Raw genomic sequence first — 21,905 nt, 5'->3', positions numbered from 1 at the left:
TTTGGAACTCGGTAGTGAGTGTTTTAACTGAGGACAGACAATATTTCAGCACTCGGCGGTCCCGTTCTGTGAGCTTGTTTGGCCTATCACTTCCTAGTTGAGGCATTGTTGCTCCTAGACGTTTCCACTTCACAATAAGAGCCCTTACAGTTGCCCGGGGCAGCTCTAGCAGGGCAGAAATTTTACAAACTGAGTTGTTGGAAAGGTGGCATCCTATGTCAGTGCCACGTTGAAAGTAACTGAGCTATTCAGTAAGCCTATTCTACTGCCAATGTTTGTCTATAGAGATTGCATTGCTCTGTGTTTGATTTTATACACCTGTCAGCAACGGGAATTGCTGAAATAGACAAATCCACTCATTTGAAAGGGTGTCCACATACTTTTATATATATAGTGTATATTACCCATGTCCTTGTTCAGCCATGACTCAGAGAAGAATAGTATATTACAGTTCTTAATATCCCGTTGATAAGATAGTCTCGAATGGAGCTCGTCCAGTTTATTCTCCAGCGATCGCACATTCGCCAATAGAACAGAGGGTAGAAGCGGTTTATTAATTTGAAACCGTAGTCTCATCAGGGTGCCTGCGCGCCGGCCTCTATAGCACCGTCTTCGCCTGCTTCACGTGTTGGGGATTATGGCCTGGTCCGGGATAATCAATATGTCTTTCACCTCCGACTCATTGAAGTAGGAGTCCTCGTCTAAATCGAGGTTCTGATGTCCAGAAGCTCTTTTTGGTCATAGGAAACGATGGCGGAAGCACCAAAAAATACACAAAATTGCACAATTGGTCAGGAGACCATAAAACGGACACCATTCCTTCCAGGGCCATTCTTCCATCTACATACTGTATGCACATTCTGTTGGTTAACTTGAGTGTACTAGTCTGGAATGCATTAAAAGTCTGTTCATTTCAGTCTTTGGATTGAAGTCTCTGACTATTGACTATTAATCTGATTATTAATTATACTGTGTGAATAAATCAGCCTGAGACTATAACCGTCCCACTAAGATTCAGGGCTACTCAGAAAACTGATCTCTCGCTTTCTCTTCCTCTCTCGCACACGCTCTCTCCCTCAAATTACTTTTAATAAATCTGCAAAGAGTTGTCAATTTACACTCAAGTATGGAAATCTCAGGTATCACATCTCATGCAACCCATGGTGTTGTTAAGGATGTGCAAGCAAATGTAATAACTTATGAGCATTGTCTAGAGATGTTTTGTGCCATTATTTATATAAATTCCAAAAACCAATGCATTTTCTGTTTTTAATTCGTTTATGTGAATAAACTTCATAGGCATAGAACTAATTGTCTTTTTTGTGTTTTCTGATTCATTTCACAGAAATAGCCCCATATGTGGGCATTTATTGGAACGTTTACGGTTACCCTTTCTGTCGTCATTTCCGTTATCCGGCGTTTGGAAAGAGAACATATTTTTTCACAGACAATGCTGCTTGCCAGCTTCGACAAGCTGTACAGTAGTAGAAACATTTATGTTATAAACATTTCACAGAGGCACTAGCATTGCATATTCGTTTGGTGCAACAACGGTGATTTTATTTGAAAACAATGTCTAACACTGTTTCTTTCAGTACACAAATAGCTGCAATAATGGATGTGCTAGCAAAGGCAGCTGTCGCAGAAATAACCAAACTTGTAGACGAGGGCACCGTCGTGCTACGGCTTGAAATGTGTCGGAAAGAAAATGAGATAGAAGGGCTTCAAAATAGTTTACAGCTGATGGAAAGAGAATTGCGGAAAGCTCAAAGCGAAGTATCAGCACGAGTGGCAAATGACAGGCAACATGCTGAGGGAATTCGGGTTGGGAGTGGGACTCCACAAAAAGGTGAGGCGAGCTGACTCGACTTAGTGCTATCAAGTCAGCTTATTTTGTCACTGTTCACGGTTTTGTTTGATACCTTATAATGGGTTCACAGCTTTGCAATCTATTGTTATTCTAATTTTTTGATCAAATCATTTATGCTTGAGTTAACTTTTTTCCCCCTAATTTGCCACATCGAAACTAAAATCCATGGTCTAAAGAAATGACACAATTGCCATATTATTATAACCAGCCTCACTTAAAACATATCTCTTGCCCCGTTAGACCTATGAGATTCCCTTAGAACACACCACCTTCATACAGTTACAACCAGAAGTGACGTATTCGTAGCTGGTTAGGAGCATAAATGTAGAAGGTTAAGAGAATTAAGTTAGGGTTAGCTAAAAATGCTCTCTTAACCTGCTACGGTCATAGCTGGTGTGTTTTTAGGGAGTCCCTTTGAACTAGATACTTAAGATTTTTTTAGGCAGATGTCATTCCTCGTGCTGAACAGATTTGCCTCAAGGACCCTTAAGGTCCTTCAGGATAGATTTTACTCAATTAAAAAAAAAAAAGTGTACTTCTCAAATAAAACAATGTATAGGCCCATGCTACATATATTAACTAACCCTTAGCTTTTCTCAAACTACGTTAAGACATGGTTGAGTTATTGATAAAACAGGAAATTCGATTTTACTTGTTAATTTACAACCTTTTGTAAATCCACTCCACAAAGACTTTACCATGAATAACCATGTTAAGTTGGGCATTGATACTGTATTTTAAATAAGTAAACTAACAATTCACTTTTTTGATTACGCAACACTAATGCTTAATATAATCATAAAAAATTGACTTCTCATGGTCTAAAAGTCAGATTCACTCCAAATGTGGTCCTTGGACTAATCACAACCCCCCCCCCCCCAAGTCAGTTTAGAACAAATTCTTATTTACAATGACGGTATACCCCGGCCAAACCCGCACGACGCTGGTCCAATTGTGCGCTGCCCTATGGGACTACCAATCACAGCCGGATGTGGTTCAGCCTGGATTCGTACCAGGGACTGCAGTGTCGCCTCTAAGCACTGAGATGCAGTGCCTTAGACTGCTGTGCCACTCTATACCAGTAGATGCATATTAGCACATACGCTAATATACTAATATGCATCAAAGGGTTTACTGGTACTCATTAAAGTCCTGTAGATCACTTCATTACTCCCTTTTTGTTTAGAAAGCTCTACTTTACAAGCTTCTGACTTAACTTCATTGTTAAAAGTATAAAAACATGATACCAAACCTGTTCACAGGGTTGGTTAACTCTTGACATTCATTGGGTCTCCACTGAACTAGGTAAATCCACTTTTAGTTTTAAAGCTTGACATTTTTGGAATCACTTACCAAATGAATTACATTTGGATTCCCTGGTGCCACTAGAGCAGTTTAAAACCCTGATGATAAATTAGATCACTGAGGTGTGCAATTGTTTTGATTCACTTCAATAATTTGTGGGTGAAGTTTGACTTTCTAATGTAATGTTCTTGTTATTCTATCTTGTATCTTCTAGTTGTATTTTTTATTTTTTGTCCTCAGGGAACCATTTGAAAATAACCCTGGTCTCAATAACCCTATGGGCGCCCCTGATTAAATAAAATGTAATAATTAAATGCAATTTATTCAAATATTTTTCTCGTGAACCATCGGACCAAATAAAAATAGGCCCATGGTACATCTCTTAACATGAGCTTTTCTCAAACTAAGACAAAGGATTGGTCAAAAGATGGCTGAGTTATTGACAAATCTATAATCAGATTTTACGTGTTCAGTTATAAAACCACTGTAAATTCACTCCACAGTGGCCTATCAACTTAACACTGTTCATCCTTATCATGTACGTCCCTAAGATGAACCACACTGAATTTGGTATTGATATCTCAAAGAACACTATTAACTAATTATTTACATATGTAATGCTAATGCTCAAAATCATCTGCAATAATCTCATGAATCACATGTCAGATTCAGTCCAGATTTTGTATTTAGTCATTGAATTAGCATCTAATGAATTTGAGAATGATTCGTTGCTGATTTATATAATGCAGACAAACAATGTGAAATATTGTTTTTAGAATAACGGTATAATCACATTGTTGCGCTATTATGTGGTCTGAATGTATTGAAAAGTGGACCTTTTTTTCTGGATAATGTAAAACCTTAAGTACTGCTGTTTACGCAGTCTGCGACTATCTTTAAGTGCAATCAGTGAAAGCATTACCATGTTTATCTCTCAATATCACAAGGATGACGCAAGTGAACTTTAGTTTAATGCTGTACGTTTGAATGCAGCAGGTAATCATTCTTAAGTCATTACTTAATGTTTTGAGTTTATATACCAATTAGGAGGTCAGTTTGACTGGTTTATGTTAACTTTTGTGAAATATTTTCAGCATTAGTGTATTGGTATATTGAGGTCATCTTTGATTTCTGGGACTTTTATTATGTCTGTCTGTGTAAATTATTTAAATCTCAGTTGGTACACTCCACATTAGTGTTCCAAAATACTTCAATACTCTCACAGCTGTACTACTTGGTTTGTTATCCAAATGAACTTGTGTCCTTTCTGTCATCCTGTGAACTCCATTCATTGTTGCTCGCAGCAATATTTTATTAACTTTATAATTTCTAATAATTATATAAACTGTCTACTCTACTTCCAGGTGATGAAGAGAACCAAAAAGGCCAAGCCATGCCTGTAGAGGACCCAGTAGAGAGCTTCAATGAGCTGCAGCGTTCTGGACACCTTGAAGAGGCGAGGGGTGAACTGGAGTTTCTGGTGAAAGCAGAGCAGGTGGAAGAACATGTAGCCCAGGGAACCATACAAGATCCAGGAATCACAGACAGTGTGGACTTTAGAATGGACGAGAGAGATAGTCAGCTGTGGTCCTCTGTTACACAAGGACTAAGTGGGAATAATTCTGGCCACCCAGATGGGTCTTACTCTACAGGGAGATGCTTACAGATGTTCTCATCTCAGGCAGATCAATATCCCACTCCCATCCCATCCCATCCTTCCTGTAACTCTTTGTCCATTGTAGGGAAACCACTGGATGACATATTCAGCACTGTCCCACTGAAAGTGGAGCCTGAGAGGCATCCTGTGTATCATGACGATGCCATGTCTGAGTCCATACATGTTGTGCAGGGGCAGTACAGAGATACTCTGCATTCTGTTGTGAGGGAGGGCTTGATTTTACATCCCAGACTGCAGCAGCCAGGACCTTCTTCACAAGGGCTCTTGAGAGCAACTGAGATTACATCAGAGTCTCACTCACGCAACCAAGAGCATATTCTTAATAAGAACAGATTGAAAACAAAGAGGTTGGTAAATGTTTGGAGAGCTGTACCAAACCAAAAACTGTTCATCTGCTCATTGTGTGGAAAGAGCTTCCACCGCCATTGTCAACTTGAAGCACACCAGCACTCTCATGCTGGAGTCAAGCCATACAGATGTCTTGAGTGTGGGAAAAGTTTTACTCAGAAAAAAAGACTTAAGTCACATCAGAGTGTTCACACGGGTGAGAGACCTTTCAGTTGCAGACTCTGTGGCAAGATGTTTACAAGGCAGGACAACTGCCAAAGACATGAGCGATTTCACAGTGGACAAAAGCCATTTAATTGTGTTCAGTGTGGTAAAAGTTTCACAGTTCTCAGTAATCTCAAACTACATCAAAAACATCAATGTAAATTTGCCAATGTCAGAATGTAAGATTACAACATGCAAAGTGTATTTCTCAGCGTTGTACACTTAATGAACTGTTAATATCGATTGTTGAGCCGTGCACTGAGATTAGCAGGTTTAGGTTTCCAACATGACACTGGTTTCTACATTATGAATTAAGTATTTTCTTTGCCTCACCAAGAGAGCAACAGTTGCACGATAGCTTGAATTTACTTGCGCATATGCTCCTGTAGTTACGGTTAATTTTTGTGATCATAGCAGCAGTTTGAGCTAGTGCATTTTGGGGTTAAAAATAAATTTGACATTTGATTGCATTGTAAAACATCTTTAAAACTTCTTCAATGACTTCAGTGTAAGTACAATGCAACAAAATGTGAAACTGTGCTTTGAATGTGAAACTGTCAATTAACCCCTATTTTTGTTTACAGATAGTTGAATTGTTGCCACACAGTTCGACAGTAAGCTAGGCTGACTATGTAACTTAAACTGCATGATTAACATTATTGCTTAAGAATTTTGTATCGTGTTGGTTTTGACATGACTAATAATAGCCAAATTGTTTCTTCCTGTTGTAGCCACTGTAGGTGTCCACTCCCAAGTGCGACTGTCAGAAGGATGCATTAAAGGCCTATTTTGACTTTGGCGTCTGCTCTAGGTCTGATTTCCCAAAAGTCTCTTAAGGCTAAGTTCATCGTTAAAACCTTCATAGGAGCATCATTAAACTTCTGCGCTGTTTCCCAAAACCATCGTTAACTAAAGTTGCACTTGAAAATGCTCATTATTTACCGACTGCCTCAGACCACTGGTAGAACAGCTAAGTGCGTCATTAGATGCTTCTCCCTCCCCATTCTGTGTCACTTTATACACTGAATATCTCTGCAAAACATAGAATCAAGATGTTTATCTCTGTGACCGATAACTTCAGAACGAAATCGACCACACATACTAAGTTGCCAATGTCTTTTCAATTGTTGCAAATAAGCGAAAGTCGAAAAGATGCTTCAAATGAAAACCGATGACTGCATTAAAAGATAAATACAGTAGGATTATAGGCTTTAGTTAAATTCCTGGGACCACCCATACTAAAAATGTATGCACCATTGGAGGCTGGTGGGAGGAACTATAGGACGGCTCATTGTACTGGCTGAAATGGAACAAATGGAGTGGTATCAAGCACGCATGTTTGACTCTTTCCAATAATTCCATTCCAGCCATTACAATGAGCCGTCCTCCTATAGCTCCTCCTACCAGCCTCCACTCGAATGCACACATGACTGTAAATCACTTTGGATAAATGCGTTTGCTAAATTACATTTTATACATGTTCACTCAATTGAGCTACTGTCTGTCATTTTTGCCTCAATATATTACATTATCTGTAATAACAGGTGCACAATGATGTGCCAAATGTGATTTAGCTAAGGCTAAGCCGACTCTATTTGCAGTCATGGGTTATAACAGATCTCTAGGAGTTGACCCATCATCAGTATTTTGGCATCAATCATATACTTTACGCATTTCTGAGCACCTCCAAGATGATGGCTACTGCAGGAACACCCCGAATTGCTGGTCTAGCAATACAAAGGTTGCATGTTCGTTTTATTCTACACGTAACCCATTTCTCCTAACCTACGCTAATTCACCTAATCATTATCTTTATATTTCCCGTAACTGCCTAAGTAGATTCTTCCCATAATTATTCTTTGTTGTTACAGCGCAACAAGCAACCTGGTTTCAGATAAATACGTCCTCCAATATGTATTTTTTTTATACCTTTTATTAAACTAAGCAAGTCAGTTAAGAACAAATTCTTATTTACAATGACGGCCTACCGGGAAACAGTGGGTTAACTGCCTTGTTCAGGGGCAGAACGACAGATTTTTACATTGTCAGCTTGGGGATTCGATCCAGCAACCTTTCGTTTACTAGCCCAACGCTCTAACCAGTAGGCCCCATAATGTATAACAAGTTACATCATCCAATTCGGTACTTCCGGGTAAGACGTATGATTATTATACATCCTCTAATTTGTATGATACTGTACAACCACTATTATATTCATAATGTAACATCATACTGAATAATACAAATTCCCCTGAGTCCATGTTGAAAAATTCTGACATTCACCACTGCTCTTTCACTATATATTTCCATTCATATGTTAACACAGTGCATTCGTAAAGTATTCAGACCCCTTGACTTTATCCACATTTTGTTAATTTAAATAGATCAAATAAAGTTTTCCTCAATCTATACACAATACCTCATAATGACAAAGAAAAAAGGGGTTTTAGATTTTGCAAAGTAAAATAAACAGATGCCTTATTTACATAAGTATTCAGATCCTTTGTTAAGAGACTCAGGTGATTTCAGGTGCATCCTGTTTCCATTGATCATCCTTGATATGTTTCTAGAACTTGGAGTCCACCTCTGGAAAATTCCATTGATTTGACATGATTTGGAAAGGCACATATCTGTCTGTATAAGGTCCCATAGTTGACAGTGGATGTCAGAGAAAAAAACAATCCATGAGGTCGAAGGAATTGTCCGTAGAACTCTGAGACAGGATTGTCGAGGCACAGATCTGGGGAAGGGTACCAAAAAAATTATGCAGCATTGAAGGTCCCCAAGAACACAGTGGCCTCCATCATTCTTAAATGGAAGAAGTTTGGAACCACCAAGACTCTTCCTAGAGCTGGTCGCCCGGCAAACTGAGCAATTGGGGGAGAAGGGCCTTGGTCAGGGAGGTGACCAAGAACCCGATGGTCTCTCAGACAGAGCTCCAAAGTTCCTCTTTGGAGATGGAATAACCTTTCAGAAGGACAACCATCTCTGCAGCACTCCACCTATCAGCCCTTTATGGTAGACTGCCCAGATGGAAGCCACTCCTCAGTAAAAGGCAGATGACAGCCCACTTGGAGTTTTCCAAAAGCCACCTAAAGAACTCAGACCATGAGAAACAATATTCTCTGGTCGGATGAAACCAAGATTGAACTCTTTGGCCTCTGAATGCCAAGCGTCACGTCTGGAGGAAACCTGGCACCATCCCTACGGTAAAGCATGGTGGTGGCAGCATCATGCTGAGGGGATGTTTTTCTGCAGTAGAGACTGAGACTAGTCAGGATCGAGGGAAAGAAGAAGAGAGCTAAGTACAGGAAGATCCTTGATGAAAACCTGCTCCAAAGCGCTCAGGACCTCAGACTGGGGTGAAGATTCACCTGAATGTCCTTGAGTGGCCCAGCAAAAGCCTGGACTTGAGCCTGATCGAACATCTCTGGAGAGACCAGAAAATAGGATCTGCAGAAAAAAAAATGGGAGAACCCCTCCCCCAATACAGGTGTGCCAAGATTGTAGTGTCATACCCAAGAAGAGTCGAGGTTATAATCACTGCCAAAGGTGCTTTAACAAAGTACTGAGTAAAGGGTCTGAATGCTTATGTAAATGTAATTTCAGTTTATATATATAAAAAAAAGTAATACATTTTAGAATAAGGCTGTAACATAACAAAATGTGGAAATTGTGAAGGGGTCTGAATACGGGGTCTGAATACTCTCTGAGAAAAAAGTTGTGAATTTCCTCAATACATGCCACTACGAGCGTTTCTGCATCTCACCGGTAGAAACGGGCCAGCTACATTACCCTGGTTGTAATCAAACCCTAATATCCAGAATTCATGGTGATTTCGGGAGGTGAAGGACCTCCCCATGGAGGTGTGAGAAATATCCAAATGTCTGTGTTTTTAGCCAGCACTTTAAGCCCGAGGATTTTGAAAACAGCCTTGAAGTCTCAATTTATATGGTTGCCAGGTCATCGAACGTTGAAAAGTGATGCCATTCTATTGGTTTTCCCCTTCACTTCAAAGAGGGTCAGCCAACATCAGCACAGCAGAAATTAAGTCAATCTGGGGTAATGGTTGTGGGATGTTGCTGGACATTGGCGGAAACTGGAACACGATGTGGTACACAATGATCCAAAGCATCCCAAACATGCTCAATGGGTGACGTGCCTGGTGAGTATGCAGAACATGGAAGAACTGGGACGTTTTTAGCTTCTAGGAATTGTGTACAGTTCCTTGCAACATGTGGCGGTGTATTATCATGCTGAAGCGATCAGGATATCGTCAGGGTATCTCTGTGCATTCAAATTGCCATTTATAAAATGCAATCGTGTTCGTTGTCCGTAGCTTATGCCTGCCCATACCATAACCCCACCACCACCATGGGGCAGTCTGTTCACAACATTAAAATCAGCGAACCACTCGCCCACAGAACATTATACACATGGACTGCAGTTGTGAGGCAGGTTGGATGTACTGCCAAATTCTCTAAAACGACATTGAAGGTGGCTTATGGTAGAGAAATTAACACTCAATTATCTGTCAACAGCTCTGGTGGTCATTCCTGCAGTCATCATGCCAATTGAATGCTCGATCAACTTGAGACATCTGTGGCATTGTGTTGTGACAACTCTACATTTTAGTGTCCTTTTATTGTCCCCAGCAAAAGGTGCACCTGTGTAATGATCATGCTGTTTAATCAGCTTCTTGATATGCCACACCTGTCAGGTGGATAGAATATATTGGAAAATGAGAAATGCTCACTAACAGGGATGTAACCAATTTTGTGCACAGAATTTGAGAGATACACTTTCTGTGGAAATGGAAATTTTTCAGCACCCTTATTTCAGCTCATGAAACATGGGATCAACACTTTACATGTTGAGTTTATATTTTTGTAAAGTATACATTTGTTTATCTAAACCAAAATCTAGTTAGCTAGCTTTCATAATACGCTTGCGAGATATTTCATAGCATATCAATGTAATTAGGCAGCTGCTATCTGGCTATGTGATTTGTAACTTATATTATATCGTTTTATATCGGTTGATGTTTCAATATTCAGTTTTTATTGTAATGTGTACAGGGCTCTCTTGTAAAAGAGATTCTTCCTGCGGTTATGGTATGGGCAGGTGTAACAGTATAGCTTCTGTCCCTCTCCTCGCCCCTACCTGGTCTTGAACCACAGACCCTCTGCACACACATCGCTCAACAAAAGCAGCAGCCCTTGCAGAGCAAGGGGAACAACTACTTCAAGGTCTCAGAGCGAGTAACGTCACTGATTGAAACGCTATTAGAGCGCACCCCGCTAACTTGCTAGCCATTTCACAATGGTTCCACAGGCATAAGCTATGGACAAAAAAAATTGCATTTTATCGATGGCAATTTGAATGCACAGAGATACCGTGACGATCCTGATCGCTTCAACATGATAATACACAGCCACATGTTGCAAGGATCTGTACACAATTCCTAGAAGCTAAAAAAATGTCCCATCACCCAGATGGGCCAGTCGTGTGAGAAACTCGTCATCATGCAAGTGGTCAGACAAGTGAAAATGATGGTCAGTAAAGAACTTTAAGCTTGTCTCTCAATTTTTAAAAAATGTGTCAATACTTTGACCCTTAATAACCAGCGCACTTCTGTATGTTGTAAAAGCGTTACATGGTCGCTGCCCATATCATTGCATAGTGCAGAAAATACGAGAGTTCAGGGGCCTTGCCTTAACAAAGTTAAACATTTCACTGTTGTGTCCAAAATGTCTTTCAAACTGTCAGGCATTCCCGTGGCAGCAAGACCCTCTCGGTGGATGCTGCAGTGGACCTAAGTGGCGTCGGGAGCAACTGCTTGCATGTGCATTACCACTCCACTATGTCCCAACAAATCTTGACCACCAAAGTACATTTGATGTCACAAAGCTGTCCAGTACATTAAACATATCCGCCCGCTCCTGTTGTCCTGGTTTCCAGAAGAGGATGTATTCTTTAATTGACCCCCCATAAACGTAACGGACATATACCAGGAGCTGTGCCAGGCCCGCCACATCTGTTGACTCATCCAGCTGTAACACATAGAATTCACTGGCTTGTATGCGACGCAGTAATTGTTTCAAAACATCTCCTGCCATGTCACTGATGCGTCGTTAAACGGTGTTGTTTGATGAAGGCATTTGTCTGTATAGTTTTTTGGGGGCCTTTCCCCCCCACATTGTCTCAGCCATATCTATGGCAGCAGGAAGAATTAAGTCCTCCACAATGGTATGGGGCTTGCCTGTCCTAGCCACTCAGTAGCTCACCGTATAAGATGCTTCTAGCCCCTTCTTATTAATGGTATCTGTTGCTGTTATACATGTCTTACTACTCTGAAAGTCGTCTTAATTCTCACTCAATATTTTTCAAATTGGCATGTTGTGTTTCTAAATGTCTGTGCAAGAGTGAAGGTTTCATCAAGTTGTGAGATAGTACTTTTTCACATATAACACACTGTGGCTGAGGAAAGGCACGACTCCCAATATAAGTTAACCCCAAATCAATGTAGTTATCATATTTGCACCTCTTCGATGGTCCAATGTCCCTGTCTGTTGTTCGGTGCTGTCCCGGGTAAGGGGAAAGTAGGTCTTCGGCTGCATCAGATTCACAACTGTCAGTGTCCATGCTAGCTGGGTTAACAACAAATGTAGAATTACTGATGCTAGCACTGGATGTGCTCCTGGAAGCAGAACAACGTGTGTCGTCGACAGCTGCAGGTGTAGTACTACTGGTTGTAGCAGTACTACCAGTAGAGTTGGTATGAATCTCTATGGACGCAGGCCTTACTTTTTTTAACAATTTATCCACTTTCGACCAAACGGAATGAGCAGCTGCTGCGTTTGGCTACATACGGACCGTTAGTGGAATTCCCGCGAGAGAGTAACGGTTTATGTGATTGGATGTTTATTATTTAACTAGGCTAACTGTATTTGACATTGTGTTATTTTGCTGAACACTAGATGGTTTAATTTTATTTTTGGCAGTGAGAAGAGGCTACTCAGGCGAATAAAAAAAACTCACCCAAATGTATAGCCCTGTTGTAAAATATAAATGGACTGTTTGAAAATGTGACTAATTAAAACATTTTTTTTTATGTGAATCACATTTTTATATGGCGTAGCTCCGACGGCATTGGGGGTACACGTACCCCAGTTTGGGAATACCTGGTTTAGTTGATGCCAACTCCTGAGCTCAGACTACATGCCATCTGTCTTCGCCCGCCTTACATCCAGTCATAAAGAAACCTGTCACTACAAACTAAATACATTTTAAACCAGACAGGAGATGGAGATAAAGGGGGTAAAGAGGAGGGCACTTGCGATCAGCGAATCTGCAAGAAAACGCTAAAATGCCTGGTGATGACCTGAGAGAATATTAAGTTTAGTACATATCGGCTGTTGAACGTACATCTCTGCTGACCGAGATCGATCATCTAAGAGAGAGAGAAAATGTCCTGCAAAATAAAGGTAGATCGGCTGTCCATTAATCAAGCAAGTTTCAAGAACGATGACAAGAGTGTCCAGGAGTTGACAGGCCTGCCATCCTATGCAAAATTGATAAATTCCGATTAGAGCACAAAGCCGCGCTTGTGGACATTTGTGGATGTCCTTTGCTAGTTAGCGAGTTATACGTCCAGTTATAGGTAAGAATAACAATGAGGAGTTACTGCTTCCTACATGAGCACAAAATGTGTAGGCTACATTTCAAGCTGCCTTGCCTAGTTAAATAAAGGTTCAATTAAAAAAAGCAGTCTTTGAAAAGCCAGTCAGGTAAAAAGCTTACGTCTTAATTAATTAAAGGGGCAGTGTTGTATTTTGAGACAGGTTTGAATATGCAAATACGCCAATAGACAGAGGGGTAGCCTATATTGTCTAAATCTCTGGTTGGTAATAAAAATACATTTTATTTTCTAAAGTGGTTTCTTGCGTCATGCAACACAATACAATGCAATGCACAGTCACCTATTTGGCCCATGGTGTTACAGACCATGTAAAAAAAAAAATGAATTAATGTCAAGACCTTCATATGGTAAAAACGTTTTTATAAGTCTCAAGCAATTTAGGCCTGCATTGAACACCTCATACTGTAAGCTATATCATAGAAATCAAAAGCTATTTCATGTGAATGGTATGGGATTTGCTCCATTTGATTTGTTGGTAGGCCTACATTATGGTCAAAAGGCCACAAAAGCCTATTTGCTACTGTCTAAAACTGTAAGGGTACACTGTAAAAACGTGCCGGAAGTTGCACAGAATTCTCCCAATGTTAAAATTTTCGCTCACAAGACCTAAAATTTACTCCGTGCAACAAAAGATTTGAGGGAACATTTGTTACAGCATGTATTGAGTGGTAGAAAATATGTGTATAACTAACCCAAGAAAGTTAATCTGTGTAGTTTACAGTGGGAGAAAATTAAGCATAGTGGGCAGAACAAGCAAGGAGGTGGGCAATGCCGAGTTTGAGCTCAGTGTGTTCTGTGGTGGGGCAAGCAAGTAGAAAATACGGAGTGTTGCGCCGTGATTGGCTCAGTGTTCTGTCACTCATGGGGACACTACAGCACTGCCAAGTCTAAGGGGAGAGCTACAAAATCCTAGCCCCTTGGGTGCTGCCATAGAGTTACATTAGAAGTACCCATCCAAGAAGGCTCAAGGTCATTGGCCACAGATAAAATGACGTCAAATCACGTTATATGTACAGTAGCTTTGATTGGACTGATCATGTCAACATTATACTTTCAAAATCTTAAACTTTAAACAACAAGTTGGAAATCACAAATTCAACAATGAGTGGTTTGGAAGGAATCAGTGACAGTGGCTAACATTAACTGCAAGCATTGCAAAGCAAACATTAGCCTGTTATTCAGTGGAGTGGCTGTGTGGTGCCAAATCTGGGATTAAGGGGCTCTTTTCCAAATGTAAAATGATAGTCATTCAACATTGGCCATGCTGTCAATGAAGCATGATTTGTGCCGCGCTCAAAACAACTATTAACTTGGAACTGCAAAAACTTGACCTCAGCGAGTCCAAGACAACTGGGAAGTCAGGAAATAAATAAGCTCCAACTGGGAAAATAAGTTTTGAACAATCATCCAACTCTGAATTGTATATCCAGGCTCTTTCTAGAGCTACGACCTGAAGATCAATGACGTCATCATGATTCGACCTGAGTTCCCAGTTGTTTTGAAAGCAACATAAATCCAGAGAATGCCAGACTTTGAGGACAAAATTTGCCCTCGAAGGACCACCACACCACCCTCCTCTTCAAGTGAGCACAGCACAACTAGGTGAGTCAAAAAAATGTATTGTATGCTGCTGCATAAATTATGTAATGTGCCAGGGAGATATGTATACTGTAGCTAAGAAAGTAATACTAAGTGTATGTTGTGTAGGAAGATGTTAGTGTGCCTCAACCTAATCATTTGGTCTATTTACCCCTCTTAATTTCACCTACTGTTCTGACTTGGTAGTGCACATGTAGTCTATAACCCGTTTTAGAGAAATGTAATCATTGAATATTGTAAGAACTTTCATTGTCTGTTTATATGCCTCCTTTATTTATCTTACAGTTCTGACTTGGTGTACAGGGAGAACACTGTAAGAACGGCCTATGTTCTGAAGTTTCTCGCTGTACGTTTAAAAGGTGCTAAACAAATATTGCCTACGTCCGTCCTAGCTTGCTCATTAATGTCTTACTTGAAATTACGGATTGCCTCTTATCTGCTTCTCGTCCACTTTATGCCATAGTTTGTACATCTTAATTGTCATTAGAAACCACATTTGTTTAAGCAAGTCAGCCATATCAGCTATGTTTTTTTTAAAGGCAGTAAATGAGGCTGAATTAACTGTTTTGCTGCCAGACAAGACTCTGCTGATAGCCAGGTGTAGCAGTGGTAAGATGTTGAGACTGCTGTTGGGTCAGCTTTATGTAGGCTGTTTGTGGGCACCATTTGTCACCGTTATAGTGCAATTAATGTATTGTTTAGTGTTGTGGCATTGCTGGCATGCATCCATCCCACTTTTGTTTTTTTCCCCCACCCATTTTTACATCCTAAAATCGCCACTGCCTCAGGCTGTTGACCTGATTCAGATTGGGTTAAAGTAGTGGAATAAGGTGTTGGGTTTAGATGAGTAGTTGGTTAGTTGGTAGGGTAATTAAAAATGTATACTATTTTTTTCTGGTTCCCCTTGCACATTTTGTATCACAAAGTGTAGTGGGTGGCAGGTAGACTGGTGGTTAGAGCATTGTGCCAGTAACTAAAAGGTTGCCCGGATCGAATCTCCAAGCTGACAAGGTTAAATCTGTCATTGTTCCCCCGTAGGCCGTCATTGTAAATACGAACTTGTTCTTCAGGATTGACTTGCCTAGTTACATAAAAAAATAGTTCAGTTGGATGCGGTAATGTAATGTATTGGATGCCAACCTCCGTTAAACCTCACCGAAGAAGAAGTTTAGGGAAAACCTTTGTCGTCATTTCCGTTATCCATCTTTCCAGACTTCTTTTTTTACCAAACAATGTGGCTTGCCAGTTTCGATAAGCTGTACAGTTGTCGAAACGATTCTGTTATAAACATTTCCCAGAGGCACTAGCACTACATATTCGTTATTGTATAACAGCAGTGATTTTATTTGAAGAACAATGTCTAACACTGTTTCTTTCAGTACACAAATAGCTGCAATCATGGATGTGCTATCAAAGGCAGCAGTTGCAGAAATAACCAAACTTGTAGACGAGGGCACCGTCGTGCTACGGCTTGAAATGTGTCGGAAAGAAAATGAGATAGAAGGCCTTCAAAATAGTTTACAGCTGATGGAAAGAGAACTGAGGAAAGCTCAAAGGGAAGCAACAACACGAGTGACAAATGACAGGCAACATGCCGAGGGAATTCAGGTTGGGAGTGGGACTCCACAAAAAGGTAAGAGTATGTGCTTTTAGCAACGCGGGTAAATTTACATACACTATCGTTGCTTTCCATTGTATCCATAAAAAGGATGCCAGCTGATTCATTATTTCGACTGCCTGAGAAACACTGTCTCGTCCCGACTCGTTCATTACTATGGGACAGCTGGAGATAGAATTTGAATATGGATACAATCGACAGACAAATCTCTGCTGTTGAAATCTAAATGATAGTCTAAAAGAAATGTGAGATAATGTCTAGATGCTTTTTATAGTGGATATTAAGTTTATAAATTGCCTGGCTAGGTTGATGAGACAGCGGATTGATTGCACAGTCAGATGGAACAGAGTAAATAGGCATTTTAACGTCATTGATTTAGCTGGTGGTAACTTGTGTAATAGACACAGGCAGAATGCGGTTTTAATCATTCAGCATTCAGGATAAGACCAACCCGTTGTATAAGTAGAACATAAAACAATTTGACGAATAGTTGCATCCGTGAGTTTTATTGACTAATGTCAATAAAAGGTCCGCCAAAGCAAATCCTGATTTAAAAATTAATTGATATTAATGCTGTAAGTACAGACATGTGTTTTCTCACTGGGAAATGAATATCCAACTAGGCAGTGAAAACTGTAGTTGTGAGCTTGTTAAAGTATTAGACACTATGTCCTGAGATTTCCTATGATCTTCTATGTAGAATAACCCCTTAGCATCTAACAACTTGTGTAGCTTGTGAAAAATGTTACGTGTGTTTTGGTGAGGGTCTAACATGCTGACCAGACCAGACACGTCGCGTGCGCGAGCGTCGCAAATTACATTTAGAAATCCATGTTATTCAATTATTGCACCCACACTGCTCGCGCGCGCCAACGAGCGTCTGCGCAACCAAGGACTAAAATAGAACTCATTCCTGTTTCTGATGGCAGATCGCGCTGAAAGTCCTGCCTCTCCCATCTTCTCATTGGTTTATAGAAGCAGGTACCCACGTGCCATCTCCTCATTGGTTATACCCACGTGGGTGACTGAAAGACAAACTGTTTTACGGGTAGTTGTGGTAACACAGTGAAAGTTTAAATGCAATCACCATATAAGTTAAACATGAAAAAGCCTGGAAGAAGGAGAGATGACTAGAAACGATTTGGTTGGCCGTTTTATGTGTGGAATCATTGTCGGAGTAGAGGTCCTTGTGCATTTCAGGTAAAATAACAACTCAATGTTTATATCCCGGGACAAATTAGCTAGCAACAGCAAGCATTAGGTTAAACAGGTCTGTTGTAACTTCTGGCTTCCCACAGATACAATTGAAAGCAATATGCAGTATGTAATTTTATATATATATATATATATAATGCTGTGTATATATATATATATATATATATATATGCGCCATTTAGAAGACTCTTATCCAAAGCAGCTTAGTCATGCATGCATATATTTTTTTGCATGGGTGTCTGGGAATCGAACCCACTACCCTGACGCTACAAGCACCATGCTCTACCAACTGAGCTACAAAGGACCACACCCCTTGTTGTAAATACACCCGAGGCATGCTGACATTTGGTGCTATCAAGTCAGGTTATTTTGCATTGTTCAAGGTGTTGTTTTATTGCTTATTTGACTTTACAATTACTCTACTTCCAGGTGATGAAGAGAACCAAAAAGGCCAAGCCATGCCTGTAGAGGACCCAGTAGAGAGCTTCAATGAGCTGCAGCGTTCTGGACACCTTGAAGAGGCGAGGGGTGGACTGGAGTTTCTGGTGAAAGCAGAGCAGGTGGAAGAACATGTAGCCCAGGGAACCATACAAGATCCAGGAATCACAGACAGTGTGGACTTTAGAATGGACGAGAGAGATAGTCAGCTGTGGTCCTCTGTTACACAAGGACTAAGTGGGAATAATTCTGGCCACCCAGATGGGTCTTACTCTACAGGGAGATGCTTACAGATGTTCTCATCTCAGGCAGATCAATATCCCACTCCCATCCCATCCCATCCTTCCTGTAACTCTTTGTCCATTGTAGGGAAACCACTGGATGACATATTCAGCACTGTCCCACTGAAAGTGGAGCCTGAGAGGCATCCTGTGTATCATGATGATGCCATGTCTGAGTCCATACAAGCTGTGCAGGGGCATTACAGAGATACTCTGCATCCTGTTGTGAGGGAGGGCTTGATTTTACAGCCCAGAATGCCGCAGCCAGGACCTTCTTCACAAGGGCTCTTGAGAGCAACTGAGATTACATCAGTCACACACTCACACAACCAAGAGCATATTCTTAATAAGAACAGATTGAAAACAAAGAGGTTGGTAAATGTTTGGAGAGCTGTACCAAACCAAAAAGTGTTAATCTGCTCATTGTGTGGAAAGAGCTTCCACCGCCATTGTCAACTTGAAGCACACCAACACTCTCATGCTGGAGTCAAGCCATACAGATGTCTTGAGTGTGGGAAAAGTTTTACTCAGAAACAAAGACTTAAGTCACATCAGAGTGTTCACACGGGTGAGAGACCTTTCAGTTGCAGACTCTGTGGCAAGAGGTTTGCAAGGCAGGACAACTGCCAAACACATGAGCGATTTCACAGTGGACAAAAGCCATTTAGTTGTGTGCTGTGTGGTAAAAGTTTCACAGTTCTCTGTAACCTCAAACTACATCAAAAACATCAATGTAAGTAAATTTGCCAATGTCAGAATGTATGATTGCATGTTCTGTGTTTTCCTCAGCATTGTACACTTAATGACCTGTTCATATTGATTGTTCAACTGTTCAACTGTACTGAGATTAGCAGGATTAAGTTTCCAATCAAGTATTTCAAGATGTCATCCAGTGATGTATAAGTACAGTAAAGTACACCACAAACTAAAGGGTAAAACATTTTTCCTTGTGCTTTGTCATGACTTTCCTGGACCACCTATTGAGATGTGCCTTTAGTTTTAATGTTTTTATTTCACCTTTATTTAACCAGTTGAGAACAAGTTCTCATTTACAACTGCGACCTGGCCAAGATAAAGCAAAGCAGTACGACACAAACACAGAGTTACACATGGAATAAACAAACATACAGTCAAGTATGTAGTTACACATATATAAGTATGTAGTGTGTATGTGTATATATATATATATATATATATGTGTGTGTGTACGTATTTAGTATACATAGTTAAGTAAATTGGGCGTAAAATGAGGTGAAAAGGAGACTGGAGTGCCACTTTAAAATGTTGAACCTCTTCTTAATGTGATTTATATTTGCCTCATCAAGAGAGCAACAGCTGCATGCTAGCTTAAATTGCTTTGTGCATATTCTCTTGTATTTATCATTCATTTCCGTAGCACGTCCGATAGTGTTACTTTGTTGCCTGATCGTAGCAGCAGTTCGAGTTAGTACATTTTGGGGTTGAAATAAAGTTTACATTTGATGATTGCATTGTAAAACATCTAACATTTCTACAAGGAGTTTGCAGTGCAATGCAACGAAATGTGAAACTGTCAATCAACCACTATTTGTTTACGGATAGTTGAATTGTTGTTCGACTGCCAGCTAGGCTTACTGGATGTGCAGAGCCTTTTGTAACATAAGTTGCATGATTAACGTTACTGCTTGAAGATTTTGTACCCTGTTGGTTTTGACATGACTGATATTAATAGCCTAATTGTTTCTTCCCGTTGTAACTAGGTGTCCACTCTCCCAAGTGCGACTGTCAGAAAGATGCTTAAAATATTGTTTTGGCCCAGAGGCTGAGACTTGCTGCTCCAGGCCTGGTTTAAGGTTAAGCTCATTGTTAGATCCTTCGTAGGAGCATCGTTAAATCTCTGAACTGTTTACCTTGCCCAGAGCTGCCAACTCTTAACGCATTGGCCGTGAGACACTCATTTGAGCCTCTTCTCACACATCGAAAAGTACTGGTTTTATTTTTTGAATTTATTTTTCAAATGAGTCATTTTCAACTGTGATCCAAATGGTTTTGATATCGGAGCATCTGCACCTGCAATTTAATAACATCACAAGCGGAACCTCTATCATTATTGGCCTGTCTTGCCACGGCACTGAACTGTGGCACATTAAAGCATATGATTGGTCTAGTTATGTAATGGATCAAGATGATTGGATGCACGTTTTAAAGAAAAAACACAATATTAATGGGGTGCTGAATGGGGAGAGAGAACGTTCTCCGCGGAGTTTATAAAACTGTAAAAAGAGCAACACGGTAGCTCTGTTTTATGTACAATGTTGTCAACAAAATTAGTTTGTTACTCCCAACTCTATTGCAGAATACAGCCTTTTGACAGCATGTACTAAAGTTGATTTAATCCACACTTGCATTAGTCCCCTCGTTTTGTGATTGGCATGTAGGCTGTGACATCGAAAAGCAGCAGATAGAGACCGACAGTATATTTTAGCATAGAAGTTTGGTAGGGTGACCTGATTCTAGGGGGGAAATAAATATAACAATTATTTGGTTGGAGTGTAGGGTCGTCTAAAGGGCATTTTATATTTACTTCATTCACCAGGTCAGTGGAACAATTCTCATTCTTAACAATGGGCTAAAATATAGGGTAATTGATATACTTGTCACCAAGAACACTACTATTATTCCCAAAAAACTTGTTTTATCCCGCTTCATCACAATTTTGCCAGTGTAATCACATATTTGAAATCTGATATGGCTAATTGTCTTTCAAAATGAATTATAGGAGGCTATGTATTTTTTCAGCCATTCATTTACAGTTTTGAATAAGTCATACAGATAAGCATTGGATATGAAATGCTCCAGGCCTCTCATATAATACTTTGACATGTGAGTATTGTGCACGTTAGGCAGAGATGATTGGGGGACTCACACCTAATAAATGTATATTTTGTCTATGCAGAGTAGAATTATGGCAAGTATCTTCAACTAGTAGGCATAAACCACCTGAATATTGATATTCATTAGATTTTTCTTGAAGGTTGGATGATTTTGAGAAATATATTGTTATAACCAGAAAATGTTCAAACACCCAGCACTTGGGAAACATCGATCAGGGGTGGCTAACCCTCCTGGAGAGCAAGCAGGATTTTTTTCCCATCCCTATTTTAAAGAGAGAATAACCAAAATACAAAATGTTTGTGTCCTTACCTTGAAAGCAGTCTATGTTAAAGGAAACTGCAATCTATGATTTGGTTACCCACTGTCATCAACCATTAATATAACTATTTCCTGTGCAGGGCCTTGGTGTAGTGATTACACTTTCCACCTGAGACCAGAGTTTAATCCCTGCTTCCAATCTTCCCACTGTTTTTCCCAATTTCATTATTGTCTGAAAAAAAGTGTCTAACCACCAAAAAAACATGTTTAAAAAAATATATTAGGTGGTGACCGGCAACATGTGAAGACGCGTTTTCTTGGTGCGCCGATCCAGGGCAAACAATTTACTATTAATACTTGACCAACACCTCCCCCACTGTGTTCATTTTGTAACATTTCATTTGGAATCTAACCCAATTTACTACTCTTGACTTTTTTGGGGTGAACATTTTGGCCTTTTAATCGTTGAAATGTGGAGGTGGAAAGTTAAGTTCCTAGGCGTACACATCACAGAC

At 40.2% G+C, this 21,905-nt stretch overlaps 2 protein-coding genes across 2 annotated transcripts; both read left to right on the top strand.

Annotated features, from left to right (window-relative positions):
* Nucleotides 1-1,322: 1,322 nt before the first annotated feature.
* Nucleotides 1,323-6,204, top strand: LOC110530547 (zinc finger protein 567). The gene is made up of 2 exons (XM_021613726.2): nt 1,323-1,849; nt 4,540-6,204. The coding sequence occupies exons 1-2, from the start codon at nt 1,573-1,575 to the stop codon at nt 5,586-5,588; spliced, it is 1,326 nt and encodes a 441-aa protein (XP_021469401.2). The 5' UTR covers nt 1,323-1,572; the 3' UTR covers nt 5,589-6,204.
* A 9,682-nt stretch (nt 6,205-15,886) lies between these two features.
* LOC110530550 (zinc finger protein 8) lies at nt 15,887-21,092 on the top strand. The gene is made up of 2 exons (XM_021613731.2): nt 15,887-16,339; nt 17,969-21,092. The coding sequence occupies exons 1-2, from the start codon at nt 16,063-16,065 to the stop codon at nt 18,997-18,999; spliced, it is 1,308 nt and encodes a 435-aa protein (XP_021469406.2). The 5' UTR covers nt 15,887-16,062; the 3' UTR covers nt 19,000-21,092.
* Nucleotides 21,093-21,905: the final 813 nt, after the last annotated feature.

This window comes from Oncorhynchus mykiss, chromosome 8 (genome assembly GCF_013265735.2).
Source record: "Oncorhynchus mykiss isolate Arlee chromosome 8, USDA_OmykA_1.1, whole genome shotgun sequence".
Lineage (NCBI taxonomy): Eukaryota > Metazoa > Chordata > Actinopteri > Salmoniformes > Salmonidae > Oncorhynchus > Oncorhynchus mykiss.
Note: the sequence above shows the minus strand (reverse complement) of the source record. Positions and strands in the feature narration are given on the sequence as shown.

What these genes read in the sequence shown, in the direction of transcription:
- LOC110530547 (XM_021613726.2), top strand. Translation starts at nt 1,573, where the DNA reads ATGTCTAACACTGTTTCTTTCAGTACACAAATAGCTGCAATAATGGAT. An exon ending in GAGTGGGACTCCACAAAAAG is followed by an intron (nt 1,850 to 4,539) that starts GTGAGGCGAGCT and finishes CTCTACTTCCAG; the next exon opens with GTGATGAAGAGAACCAAAAA.
- LOC110530550 (XM_021613731.2), top strand. Translation starts at nt 16,063, where the DNA reads ATGTCTAACACTGTTTCTTTCAGTACACAAATAGCTGCAATCATGGAT. An exon ending in GAGTGGGACTCCACAAAAAG is followed by an intron (nt 16,340 to 17,968) that starts GTAAGAGTATGT and finishes CTCTACTTCCAG; the next exon opens with GTGATGAAGAGAACCAAAAA.